The sequence below is a fragment of the Chiloscyllium plagiosum genome, chromosome 13 (genome assembly GCF_004010195.1).
Source record: "Chiloscyllium plagiosum isolate BGI_BamShark_2017 chromosome 13, ASM401019v2, whole genome shotgun sequence".
Taxonomy (NCBI): Eukaryota; Metazoa; Chordata; class Chondrichthyes; order Orectolobiformes; family Hemiscylliidae; genus Chiloscyllium; species Chiloscyllium plagiosum.
In genome coordinates this window covers 79235530-79249677 of record NC_057722.1, presented here as the reverse complement: position 1 = coordinate 79249677, position 14148 = coordinate 79235530, and the positions used below count along the sequence as shown (strand labels likewise).

Sequence of the window (14148 nt, the reverse complement as noted above, 5' to 3'; positions counted from 1 at the left end):
CTGCAGTCAAATCTGCCCTCATTCCTTTGTAATTAGCTTTATTTAAATTTTGCAGAGCTGCTTCTGATCCAAGTGCTAAGGTTTATCATCTTATGGTCCATAAGACTGTAAGGTATAGGAGCTGACTTAGACTATTTGGTCCTTTGAGTTTGCTCCACCATTCGATCAGGCTGATCATCCTGCCTTTAACCCTTTAATCCTTGATCCCTTTATCAATCAAGAAGCTATCTGTGTCTTAAATGCATTCAATGACTTGGCTTCCACAACGGGTTCCACAGATTAACTGCCCTCTGACTAACGAAATTCCTCCTCCTGTCGTACTAAACAGTCATTTCTTCACTTTAAGAATGTCCCCTCGAGTTCTAGCCTCTTCTACAAGTTAAAATACCTTCTCCACATCCAGTCTATCTCGGCCTCTCAGTATTCTGTAAGTTTCAATCAGAACCCCCTCATCCTTCAAAACCCCATCATTCTTGTAAACAAAAACAGAAGTTGCTAGACAAATCAGAGTTAATATTTCAGGTCCTCCAAAACTGTCTTGTAAAGCTCCTCTGGACCCACCCTCCAGCACCAGCGCATTCATCCTGAGATATGGGGGTCAAAACCATGCTCAGTATTCTAAATGCAGTCTGATCAGTGCCTTATGCAGCCTCAGCAATACATCTCTACTCTTGTATCCTCTTAAAATGAATGCTGTCATTGCATAAGCCTGCCAACTGAACCTGCATGTTAACTTTAGGACTCCCAAGTCCCTTTGTGCTTCAGATCTCTGACACCTTTCCCCATTTAGAAAATAGTCTACACCTCCTCTTCCTACCAAAATGCATAACATCACACTTTCCCACATTGTATTCCATCTGCTACTACTTTGCTCACTCTCCTAGCCTGTCTCAATCATTCTGCAACCTCCGTGCTTTCTCAACGCCACCTTTCCCTCCACATATCTTTGCGGCATCTGCAGACTTAGTAATAATAATCTCAGTTCCTTCAACCAGGTCAATAATATGTAACATGAAGTATTGTGGTTCCAACACTAAACCCCTCGTGACCATCTTATCACAGGCTGCCATCCTGAAAAAGGCTCTTATTTCTACTCTCTGCCTTCTGCCAGTCTGTCAATCCTCTATCCATGAGGAGAAAGTGAGGTCTGCAGATGCTGGAGATCAGAGCTGGAAATGTGTTGCTGGAAAAGCGCAGCAGGTCAGGCAGCATCCAGGGAACAGGAGAATCGACGTTTCGGCCATTCCTGAAGAAGGGCTTATGCCCGAAACGTCGATTCTCCTGTTCCCTGGATGCTGCCTGACCTGCGCTTTTCCAGCAACACATTTCCAGTCCTCTATCCATGTCAGTGCCTTGCCCTAACATCATGGGCATTATTTAGCAGCCTCCTGTGTAGCACCTTGTCAAAGACCTTCCAGAAATCCAAATAGATTATGTCCACTGGCTCTCCTTTGTCTATTGTGCTGATTTCCTCCTCAAAGAATTGTAAGAGATTTGTCAGGCATGACCTCCCCTTGCCCTGTTTTACTATGCACTCCCAAATAGTCTGCAATCTCATCGTTAATGATGGACTCTAAAACATTGACCAACAACCAAGGTCAGGCTAACCAGCCTATAGTTTCTGGTATTCTGCCTCCCTTTTAAATAGGAATGGCCACTGTTTCCTAGGGTGTCTTTTACTCTGAGATGATTAATTAAACCTGTCTCTTCACATATCACCAGATCCAAAATAGTCTGATCTCTGGCTGGATCCACAATATATCATCCTAAGCTACCCCACATCCCTTTTCTTTCTGCCTATCCTTTCAAAATGTCACATACTTTGGAATATTTAGTTTCCAGCTTTGATTTCCTTGCAATCATGTCTCCATAATGGCTATAAGCTCATGCAAATTAACTTCTAATTTTGCTGTTAATTCATGTAATCTTTGAAACAAAGTATGAGCATTTAAGAGCCACTGATTTATTGTGTAATCATGTATTTTCAACCCCTTGTCCCTGTTTGTAGTTTTCAATGCTTGTACTTGCTGAGCCTTCATGTGTGTCTCTCTCTCTCTTTCTCTTCGTGTGACCATGCCATATTCTTTGCCTTTTAAGTCTGAGGTTTCCCTTTAATGAAACCTCCGCCCCCTTGCAATTAGTTTAAAGCTTCTGCTACTCAGTGATTTTTGTCTTAGCGTGGTACAGGCGAAGCCTGTCCCATGGGGGCAGCTCCCTTCCACTTCAGTCCTAATGCCAATGTCCCGTAAGTTGAAACTCATTCTTATGCCAATTTTGTGCCATATCAAATTCGCATTTACCTCCTTGACTTTATTTACATGTGGCTTGGTTAATAATCCCACGATTATAACCTTATAAGGTCTGCTTTTTAATTAAGTTTCAAATTGTTCAAAATCTGTTAGAATCTCCTTTTCTAGTACTTTCAATGTCATTGGTAACTTTGCTTCTATGCCTCCAAATATAAAAATCCAGTGGATTCTCTCATTTTCTGTTTCCCAAATCTTTGCAACAGTTTCTAATTAGGAACTATGTGAAATATAAAGCACCTAAAATTATTCAGCTATTATTCAGATCATTATATAACTGATGTTTCATGTTGTATCCTATTCAGGAAATCTTGTGCATTGTATTTTAATAACTGTTATTCATTTGGAATAGCTACAATTCTGCGATCAAACAAAGTTGATTGCAGTTGTACCAAGCAAATGTTTTCAGTTTGCCCAGCAGTTTCCCCAGAATGAGTTACACGAATTACATCGGTTGATTTTAAAAGGAAATCCTTATAGGTTTGCATGAGACAGCAATGGTGAAAGATCAGTTTGTCTGCAGTATTGCTGATGACCCTACCTAAGTCTCCTAAATAGGACCTGCTTAGATTGACAACCAGTGAGACAATTTTACGTTTGTGAGACTATCTACCTGTTTACCATTTGCTATCAGTATGCAGCAAACTAGATTAGATTAGATTAGATTAGATTAGATTACTTACAGTGTGGAAACAGGCCCTTCGGCCCAACAAGTCCACACCGCCCCGCCGAAGCGCAACCCACCCATACCCCTACATTTATCTCTTACCTAACACTACGGACAATTTAGCATGGCCAATTCACCTGACCGCAACATCTTTGGACTGTGGGAGGAAACCGGAGCACCCGTAGGAAAACCACGCAGACATGGGGAGAACATGCAAACTCCACACAGTCGCCTGAGGTGGGAATTGAACCCGGGTCTCTGGCGCTGTGAGGCAGCAGTGCTAGCCACCGTGCCGCCCACATGTGCCGCCCAAACTAGACATGTACTTAGCTAGTCCAAGGCCATCTCACCAATTTTAAAAATGGGTGCAATTTTGTAAATACTCATTCCCATTGAAGTTGGTTTCCTCAAATGCTAAATGTTGTTTTGATGTATTGACATCCTGAAGTATTAATTATTTCAAAGACTTGTGTCATTGGTAATTTAGTCTCTAGTGTTCAAATTCAGCACGTGCGCCATCTTTTGTTTTGAAGAAAAAATGAATTGTTTTCTAATCCTTAGGGGTCACTTCTGATTAAAATTAACTTTTAACACGGGTTGCTCCCTTTTTGAATATAATTTTAATTCATTTTTATCATCTGTTACTTTAAGAATGGAAGAATTATGTTCTCTAACTTGCTGCTCTCTTCAAGATGAAAAGTATTTTGAATGCTTTCATTACTACTAAAGTGCCAGTTTCAGTTCCTTTTCTTAAATGGCCAGTACTTTATTTCCAGTTGTCAAAGTTCCAACATCAATGATGTCTCTCTTCATCTCTGCTACTCCACAGCAGACGTGGATTAGGTCTCTACATGCATTCTGAACATTCCCAGCTCGATTTTAGCTCTGTTGTTTCTCATCCCTCCATTGGCAGTATGTTGGACTATTTGCTTCATGTCCAGTCGTGGATTTGTTGCACTTTCTTCCAGTTAAATGTTATGAATAATGAGGCAGTCCTCTTCAGATCTTCACCGCTGAAGCATGGAACCCTCAGGTGGATTTCATCCATTTCTCTTCCCATTGTCACATGCTAAAACATGGGTTCACTCACTTTGCATTCTGTTGGACTTAACATTGTGAGAATTGTGTACTTCTAACTCACCATCTCTGACACTAGTCCATTTGTTGTTGAAACTTTAGACTTTGCCTTTGCAACCTGCATACTCATCACTGCATGACTGAATAGCCCCTCATCCTCTAACCTCAGTAAACTTCAACTTAACCAAACTTCTTTTTCCCCCGTATCTTGTACCACCACAAACTTTGTGCCCTTCACCCTGTCCTTTGTGACTTAGGATGACTCCTAGCAATTAAGTTTCTCCAATTCTATTGGCCCATCCCACTCAATACTCTACTTCCGTATTGGTGTCAACTTTTTTCCAATTATATTATCGCTGAAACATTTGACGTGTTCATTATTGCAAGTGCTTATTCAGTGTAATTGGAGATATGTTTCCTTCTGCAGCTGGTAGTATACTGGACCTTGAATGAAGGAGTTTCGAAACAGTTTGAATCTTTTCGAGATGGCTTCGAGTCAGTTTTTCCACTCCATCACTTGCAGTATTTTTACCCTGAGGAGGTTAGTTTCTCGTGGCAATATACTTTCCTAGTCAAAGGCCACCTCACTGGGAACAACTCTAAAAATTGATGCAATTTGCTGTCATACATACATAGCCGTTCCCATTGAAGTTGGTTTCCACTTAAATAATAATGTTATTTTGATGCAGTGACATTCTGAAGTATCAGCAGTGATTATTGGTTGTACTTAAGATTGCATAAAGCAAACTTTATTGTTCTTCAATAATATTTCTGTCTTGATTACTCAAAATTAAGTCGACTTCTTTGGTCTTCAAATATAAAGTATTCCAGTTGGTGTTTATAACTTTGTACAGCAAATCCATTTTTCAAGATTGATTTTCTTACATGGCACCTCTGCTCTTATTTTAGAAAATGGAGATTAGTACTATTTAAGGTACCATGACGTTGTCTCCTGATGAAATTAAGTATGGAAGTCAGATGTTTGTTCCTAAGTCCCTGTACCCTATTACATATAAAAGAACACCAATAATGCAAGACTTTTGTTTGCTGCACTTCAAATTACATGTTGCAAAACTTTCTTCTTAAGGTGGTGAGCCTGCCTGAAAAGTGCTGGTTCAGAAATGCTGCAGTTTTATACTGTGCATCAGTTGATCAATATTGAAGTATGAGAAAAAAGTCATGGTTTCTGTGTTTGAGTCAAATGTTTCTAAATAAAATTTAGATTGGAAATCCAGCACTACTTGGCTGGCCTTTTGTTGGCACTGTTGAGCCAACTTGCAGAAACCTAGCTGCATCTTCTCATCCAAATTTTAGGCCCTAACCTTAATTATTCAGTAATAATATGCTACTTCTTTCCTTTGTAAATTCTGACTGAGGGAAACAAAAGAACGATGTCCATGTAAATAAGTTAGTTCCTGCCATAATTAAGTACGTCGTCCTGCCATAACACGTTTTGTTAACACAATTCACTATAAGGCGATTGACTAATTGGGGGCACTGCTTCTAAAGTGCAAACTTTTAAAGTGTGTGTTTGTTATAATGTGATTCTGGCCCCTTTAGTTTAAACGGTGCTGCCATTACTCAGTTTTCTTAATAACATGGGATTGCATGAGAATGGAACTACTGCATTCTAGCAGAACTGTTGGTACTGAGATTTACACTCTGGTTCATATCTGGATCATTCTATGAATGGATTTTTGGATGAAATAATAGACCCTTATTGAAAAAACTTGAAATTAATGGACTTATAAGCCATAAGTCAAATTTATAGGAATTTACCTATGAGAATAAATGTAATTGCAAAATAATGTGGTAGAAAATCTCAACTATAACACTGAAATATAACACTTGCTGACAAATAAACCAAGGTAACCATGAGTAATTAAGACAGTAGTATGTATTGAGTAAAGTTTGCTTTTACTGCTGTAACACCATTATGACTTAGACAATTAGAACCGGCTTTGCATGAGTTAACTAACTTGAAATCTTAAAAACTTGTTTGATTCAATGCCACAAAATGATGGAGGTTTACAGCACAGCAGTCTATTGAATTCCTGTTGGTTTAATGTTAAAGTAACCCAAAACTAATACATCATTCTGCTTACATTTCCTAAGTACCTCTGACTATCTGTTTCAGATATTTATATAATTTTCCATTTAAAAACCTTGTCTTGTGCCTCTCCCCTCTCTGTAACAAAACATTCCTTGTCAAACCCCATATATAAGAAATTTGAGAGAACCTTTTCACTGTTGTAACAGCAGTAGTGCTGTTACTGATAAGAAATGGTATTTCCACATACTTTTACTAAGAATGCATAATTTTGACCACTTGTAGTAAATCTTTTAGTCTGCAGTGATATCCTAAGCAGAAATCATTGATTTAGTAACACACCTCCCTCTAAATTTATTTATTTGCTCTGTAATATTTTTATCTAACATACAGTTGGATCAGCTACTCTGCGGCTCCAAGTCAGAGGCATGGGACGTGAAAACATTAATGGAATGTTGCAGGCCAGATCACGGATATAATCATGACAGGTATGAATGTTTCATCTGAAATTGCCTATCTCAATGTATCTTACTGCATTCAAACTGCTACCCAAATATAACTTAATTTCTGAAGAACCTGCCTCCAGTATCTGCCATACATTTAGAAGATCAAAACCCAGAGAAACAACAGCATCCATTTCAGGGAATTTTTTTTTTTTTTAAACAAAGGTTTGGTAGATGATGTGGGATCACCACCCAAACCTAAGTCTCTAGGCTTAATGGAAAAGATTACACATGAAGCAGTTTTATTTGGACTGAGATTGTCTGAAGTGAGCAAGTGTTTTACAGCCAAAGAGCAAACTGTTCAGGCCAACTGGTTTGCATCGCTGTTTTATGTTCCCCCATGAGCCTGATCTCTTGCTTCTTTATGTAACCCCAATAACATTCGATTTATTATCGTCACATACATACCGAGCTTCAGATAAATCATACCTTGCATAACTACATCTGACTAATTGAATAAAATGCGGACAGTAATGTTATAGCTACAGAAACGATGCAGAGAAATATCAACTCTAATATGAGGTCCATTTGGGAAGAAGCTGGTATTGAATATGGTGGTAATGCTTTCAAACTTTTTGTATTGTCTGCCCGATGGAAAAGGGTGAGAGAGAGTATATGTCTTCTCCTTTCTCATTTTCTTTCGCCCAAAGTAAAATTAAATGAAAGAACTGCGGATGCTGGAAGTCAAACAAATCAGAAATTGCTAGAAAATCAGGGCAGGTCTACAACATCTGCGGAGAGAAATCAGCTTTCGTTTTGGGTCCCAAAGAAGAAGGGTCACTCAACCCAAAATGTTAATTGTGATTTCTCTCCACAAGTGCTGCCACACCTGCTGAGCTTTTCCAGCAACTACTTCTGTTTTTTGTTTTAGCTTTGCTTTGAATTTGTCAATGCTGTTAGTTTCAACTACTCCCCTTCATAGTGAATTCCACTCTCTGGGTAAGGAGTTTCTCAGGAATCCTTACTGGATTTATTTGTACCTAATTTTTATTGGTACCTGCAAGTGCAAATGCTTACTGAGAAACCCCTTCGTATTCTCCCAAGTTCTGTCAGATCTTCTGTCTTTGAGAAAGCAAACTATGATATTTCCTGACAGGGTATAAGCTTTCCAATCTTGTACATTCTAACATTTTTTTGCTGCTTACAGTGCACTTCTATTCTTACAGTATCGCAATTAAAATTGTACTTCTAAATGTTCCCTAATTAAAGTTCTTTTACAAACTGATCATTCCTTTTCTATTACATTAGAAATGAACCCAATACGTTTTTGTGACAACACATTAAACCACATCACAGCTTTTAGTGAGTTATATTTTGTAATCACCAAATCTCTCAGATTCACACAGCTATTTTCCAATGCACATGGAACTGCTTATTGCTCCTGCCCAAAATAGATTGTATCTGTCAATATATGTTGAAGTTCATCTATCATCGCCTGGCAACCATACAGTTTTATTGATGTTGTCTTGCCTATGTTGCAGCCTGTTTTTATTAACCATGTGCACTGTAGGAACCAAGAGTTTGCCATTTAGCCCCTCAAGTCTGTTGCACCATTCAATTAAATCATGTCTGATCTCTGCCCTAATTCCATACGTTTGCTTTGGCCCATATTAGTTAATACCTTTTCCTGAACAAAAATTGATTTGTCTCCAATTTAAAATGAATAACTAATCCAGTGTCAAAACAAAAGTTTGAAATTGGACTTTTAAAATCTGAATTTTAATCATTTATGTAAATAATGAATAACTGTGGGCTCAGCACCAATCCTTGTAGAATACCATTTTGCCAAATTTTGTTTGAGTTTTGTCAACACCTTGATACATATTCGACTCCATGTTGCCTGTTTTTGGTTCAGTTTCTGATCTACTACACAGTTTATTTAGAATTGAAAATCCAAATATCTAATGTCCACTGTATTATCCTTTTACAACACTTTCTGACATTACTTCAAAACACTTGTCATTTCTGCTGACTTATATTTTCCATTTCTGTTTCTTTTACCGCTTTAAGTAAGGATTCCATTAACTCTCCTATCCAATATTAAGCTAGTTGACCTTTAGTATCCATTTTTGTATGCTACTTAAGGTATAATTGTATAAAGCAGTCACAAAACTTTATGCCATCACAGGCAACAAACTGCGTAAAAACCAGGATAAAACCTCTACAATAAACAGGGTACATTGATTGTTTTCCAAATCTTTTATGGTCTTGCAGTATAACAGTTGATTTCTCCCCAAGATAGACAGAATAATCAAATTGGTGTAACTCTTCTGGTATGTGGATTGTGAAATGTGGTATATCCTGTACAGCAGTCACAACACAAGTAAATCTCTAAGCTTCACCTTCCCTAGAATTGATGCGTTTGACACTGGAACAGTATAAATGAATTGCACTGAAAGTTACATTCTGATTTGTAGAAACTGTTGTCTCTGGAGGTGCAGACACGACAGAAGACATCAATTAATTCAAAGTTTGGTGTCTTTTTTTTTTGCTTTTATCTCACAGTCGTGCAGTGAAATTTCTGTTTGAAATACTCAGTAGTTTTGATGGTGAGCAACAAAGACTATTTCTTCAGTTTGTTACCGGAAGTCCACGACTACCTGTCGGAGGTAAGCCTGATCTCGCCACTTCTGTCACATTGATGTTTTTGTGATGGAGAAACATTGAGCTATAAAGTGACATGCTGATGGATGTAAACTATGAAATTGGAATCTTTACACGTTTCTGTGTGCTGGATTCTTCCACGTTAAATGAATAAAGCCTTGTAACCACAGTCATAGCCTTTCTCTTGAAGTAGTTTTGGCAGTTGTTCAATACGCCTTCATTTAATATTTACTGCTGTTTTCCAAATTTTGTGTGTGCATGTTATTGGCTAGGCCAGCATTTATTGCCTATCCCTAATTGCCCAGAGGACAATTAAAAGTCAGCCACATTGCTGTGGGTCTGGAGTTGCATATAGACCAGACCAGGAAAGCTCTGATTTCTTTCCCTGAAGGACTTCGGTGAACCAGATCAGATTTTAGAACCATCAACAATGGTTCAGTTTTATTTACAAGTTCAGATCTGCCACAGTGTGATTTAAACGCATGTCCCCTGAACATTAACATGGAGCCCTGGTTTACTAGGCCATTGATATTACACAATGCCATCTCCTGTCCTTTCTAGTACAGTGACTACATTCAAAGGTATTCATTAGCTGTAATATGTTTTGAAACATGCGGTAGTCATGGAAATGCTGAATAAATGGAAGTCTATCTTTCTCTCGATGGTTCTTACACAGTTCTGACTTTCAATTCTATTATGACTTTTAGTTTGAAACAAGCATTGAGATTGGGAGCCCATTTGACCGAGGCTGTGGCTATCTTGGGTCAATGAGGTGAAGTGTTGCTCCCAAAACTGCAAAGCAGCTCCGTGGATTAAATGTACTACTTAAACACTGACTTGATGTTGCATTTGATGAAAAAGTTCGGATGTCTTTCAGGTTTTTATCTAATCTAATATGTGGATTATTTGCAGATATGGGACAAAAGGAAATAAAAGCATTTTGTTTATAACATGGCTTTCAAGGTTTGCGTAAAGATTTGTAGCACAGGTGCAGGTTTTGTGATAGTTGTGGGTATGTGGGCGCTGAAGATGTCACCTAGATGGGGTGAAACGTCTGCAAATCAACTTCCTAAGCTCAGCGAATGTACCTACAACTATGACAGCGTGGCTTTCACAAACTCCAGGCATCCAAAACCATCTGGTCGATAATGAAGTACGTTTGAAGTTTAGCTAAGGAAGAGCAAAGCAGCGTTCACTTTGTCACAGCTAGCCCTACTAAGAATGACATAAATTTGTCAACTACATTATTTGAATGATAGCTATTGGCCAAGGCATTGAGAGAACTCCCCTGCTCTCCAAATATAATAGTGAAGGCATAGTCAAAGCCTCTTCGGAAAAATGGCAAGGCCCAGCAGTGCAGCACTGCCTCCATACTACGCTGCAATATAGCCTAGATTATGTTCAGATTTCTGCAGTTGGGTTTAAACCCTCAGTCTCTGCACTGAGCCAAGGCTGTTGCCTCCATCAACAGTTTCTCCCAGTGTAGAAGGTCTTGTATTCTTTATTGTCTCCATGTTTATCCCTACCACAGCACTGTCTGTCCTTGTGTATCTTGAAGCTTTTCAAATCTCCATTGTCTTTATCTATTTTCTGATATTAGCTCCCGTGCCAGGAGATGGGAATGAGAACCTGACCAAGACATAGTAATAAACATTATGGGAAAGAATCAGTCAGCCCATACCAACATTATAATTTTCAAACACAGCTTAAATATTATGGCTTAAGTATCTTCTTGTACTGACCTAATCTTATAGTAAGGGTTGCCCATTTAAGACAGGTGAGTTAGGGATTTTATCAGAGGATAGTGAATCTGTGGAATGTCTATCATAGGGTTGTTGATACTGGGTCATTAAGTAATTGAAGACTGAGACAAATTTTAAGGCTACGGGGAAACAACAGGAATGTGGAGGTGAGGGTAATCCGATCAGTTATGATCTCATTGCAGAACAGACTCACTGGTTGAATGGTCTGCTTTCGCTCCTACATCTTAATGCCTTGTAAAAGATTGGCAAATTTGGATTTATTTGTATACTGTGACGAAACTTATGCAAGTTTTTCTTTTTACAGGGTTTCGGAGTTTAAACCCCCCACTCACCATTGTGCGCAAGACATTTGAGTCCACAGAAAACCCTGATGATTTCTTACCTTCTGTAATGACCTGTGTTAATTATCTCAAGTTGCCAGATTACTCCAGTATCGACATAATGCGTGAAAAACTTTTAATAGCTGCTAGAGAAGGGCAGCAGTCATTCCATCTCTCCTGATCACAGCATCTGAATCTTCAAGCTGCCTGTTACAACAAATGACAAAATCATGATTTATTTTCTAAGTGTATCACTGCATCAAGGCAATGTGTACAGCGTACTTGTTGTAGAAATGGCTTGGGTATGCTGCAAATTTTCAACAAAAAGACTTGGATGGTATATTTATTAAAATAGCCCTTATGGACTGAAAAAAAAGACCCCAAAGTTAATGCAAGATTTAAACAAAAATAAATTCTTAAAGAAGTTCTTGTTAATTTAACAATTATTTGGGTGCAGTTTTTAAATTGCTTTTTTTTCTGTGTGGTATTCAAAATCAAAAGAAAGGGATGTTTTTCTTCCAGGATGACGGATCAATAAAATGTCACTGTGCAGTTTGGTATTGGTGTGTATATCCATCTGGAGCCTACATTTCTGGTGGTTTTTTTTTGTTTCCAAAGATTAATATGTACAAACATGCAGAAGATGACAGACTTATACCTTGCATAAAATAATTTAAGCTCTGGTTAGTGTCATTTGCATTTTTCTCTTGTCTATATTCACCCTCTCTTCCATTTAGTTTGTCCATTTATGTTTAACTCATCTGCACTTGTGTGATGTAACATAGGGTTCTGCATTTTGTGATGTTTCTTAATCCCATGATTCAGCGAATGGTTAAGCCAAGGGCTTGAAGATTTTAAGCATTTCTTAACCTCCATTGCCCAACAATTGTATCATAGTCTAAAATTTATTTGTTTCCAATATACAAATTCTAGTATTTGCCAGTAGTTTTATTGCAAAATAATAGGACTGTTGGCAGAAGCCTTTAATCTCTCTTTAGATTTGTTTACAGAATGACTTCAGGCAACAATTAACAATACTCAGAAATCCCTTTTTTCCTTTTTTTAAGAATCTGTAGTTTAAACCAGTATCAGGCTGGTTAGTCTGTTATTCAAGGGACAGGTAGCATTTCCAGTTGGTGTAAAACTTTGAGGAAAGTTCCACTTGCTGTTATAGTGGGACAGTTGCTTTATCTTGTTTAATTTACCTTGTTGTAGTTCACCTGTTTTTTGCACTGCTAGCTTTGAACAAAAGTAATAGTTGAGCTCTCTTGGTTTGATAAGGATAGTGCACCTGTAAACACTGCTCTGTCCAACTGTTCATGTGCTGATTTCTGAAATCTGCAATAACTACTTCATCAGGTTAATGTTTTTACCTGAACATAAATAAATAAAATGTTTGACTCACTTTTTGTATAATTATTTTGTATTCAGCAACCAAACTTTTCTGATTCAGGGATAGTGCCAAAGTGTCTTTTTAACTAAACTTGTGTTGGAGTTTGAGCAAATAAAGGTGGAAAAATTCAATGTGGTTGTAATGTTTGGAGCACTGTTGCATTCAGTGGCCCTCTTGATATTGAAACAAATCAAATGTTTTTTAAATTATATCCTTCAATGGTATGATTAATCAATCTGTCCAGCTGTGAGGACTTTATCAAATTTAACTCCTTTACCAGGTTAGATTAATAACCAAATATTAAACTGCTATAGTTTAATAACTGCTTACTGGCCTTCAGAGCTCTTATCCCTCATGCCTAGCCAGTTTACCTTGATTCTAACAAATTATGGGTTAAATAGTTTAAAAGTCTATGGATTTTTTTAAGGGAATCTTACATGGATTGGGAGGATAAAGCTATAGCAACTTTAGGTATTCTACTCCCATGTCAGACAAGAAATGAAAGACTACTTTAAGTAAACCTGTTCTCTGAGCAAATATTTAACTTCTGCAGGTACATTTATAAGCTCAGGTGAGACCTACTACACCTGGTTTCCCCTACAGGAAGTCCTTGATCAAACAATTGTCAGTCTGCAGCCAGTTCTTTAAATAATAGTGGAATTAAAAACTCAGGATTTAACAGTTCCTGATCTCCATACAGTCTACTGGGTCTTATGTGTATACCTAAGGAGATGGATGTCCTGGATGCTACTTGTTGGTTTGCACATTTTGCTCTTTGTGGGAAGGGGATAATAGTGATAAATTTGTTTTTTTTTTAAGCAACATTTGAGTATATTGAGCAATGAAATGATATCATACTTTCTCTTTTAATCTCCAGCATTTAGATTGCATTATTGTTACATTGAATTCTAAATTCAAATCAGCTTAAACTTGTACTATATAACCAAGCAACCCTTTTAGTATACTTGTTGCAGTTTTCATCCATTTTGTAAAAGTCACTGTTCTGTGCTTGAAAGAATATTGAACCTTGCAGTTAATGCTAGCCATTTACATAATTTGTTGCTTCATCCCTATAATTTGCCTGTTTTACTGCCTATTTGGTTCATTGCCTGTTACTTTATGAAACATTAAAAAAAATTGAACTAGTATGTTGTAAATCTGAGCAGATTATTGATTCATATATGAAAAGGAGAGAGATTTTTATGGTTGAAAGCAAGCCTGTGTGCTAGTTCCACCATGTGGCCTTTGAAAACACACACTCCATTCTTTTAGCATGTCAAGTGTATTAAATGGCTTGCCAAATGTCAGTTGAAAGTTGGCCTTCCTAGTCGTCCATTTACTGTGTAAAAATGTTTGCACTCATTCTTAAATGCACTAGTGGGAAATGTGAGTTACTTATCAGCTAGCTTCCACCTGTTCTTTAAGACGCTGGTCTGAATATAATATCAGTTCCAAATTAATTAAA

At 37.8% G+C, this 14148-nt stretch overlaps 1 protein-coding gene across 11 annotated transcripts in view; it reads left to right on the top strand.

Annotated features, from left to right (window-relative positions):
- trip12 (thyroid hormone receptor interactor 12) overlaps positions 1-13829 on the top strand; it is a 218931-nt gene extending 205102 nt beyond the window's left edge. For all 11 annotated transcript variants that reach the window (XM_043702805.1, XM_043702803.1, XM_043702807.1 and 8 more), the window contains 4 exons: positions 4478-4591; positions 6494-6588; positions 9109-9212; positions 11275-13829. In XM_043702805.1, coding sequence (XP_043558740.1) covers positions 4478-4591; positions 6494-6588; positions 9109-9212; positions 11275-11471 — 510 coding nt within the window. In that variant the 3' untranslated portion in view covers positions 11472-13829. The remainder of the gene's footprint in view (positions 1-4477; positions 4592-6493; positions 6589-9108; positions 9213-11274) is intronic.
- Positions 13830-14148: the final 319 nt, after the last annotated feature.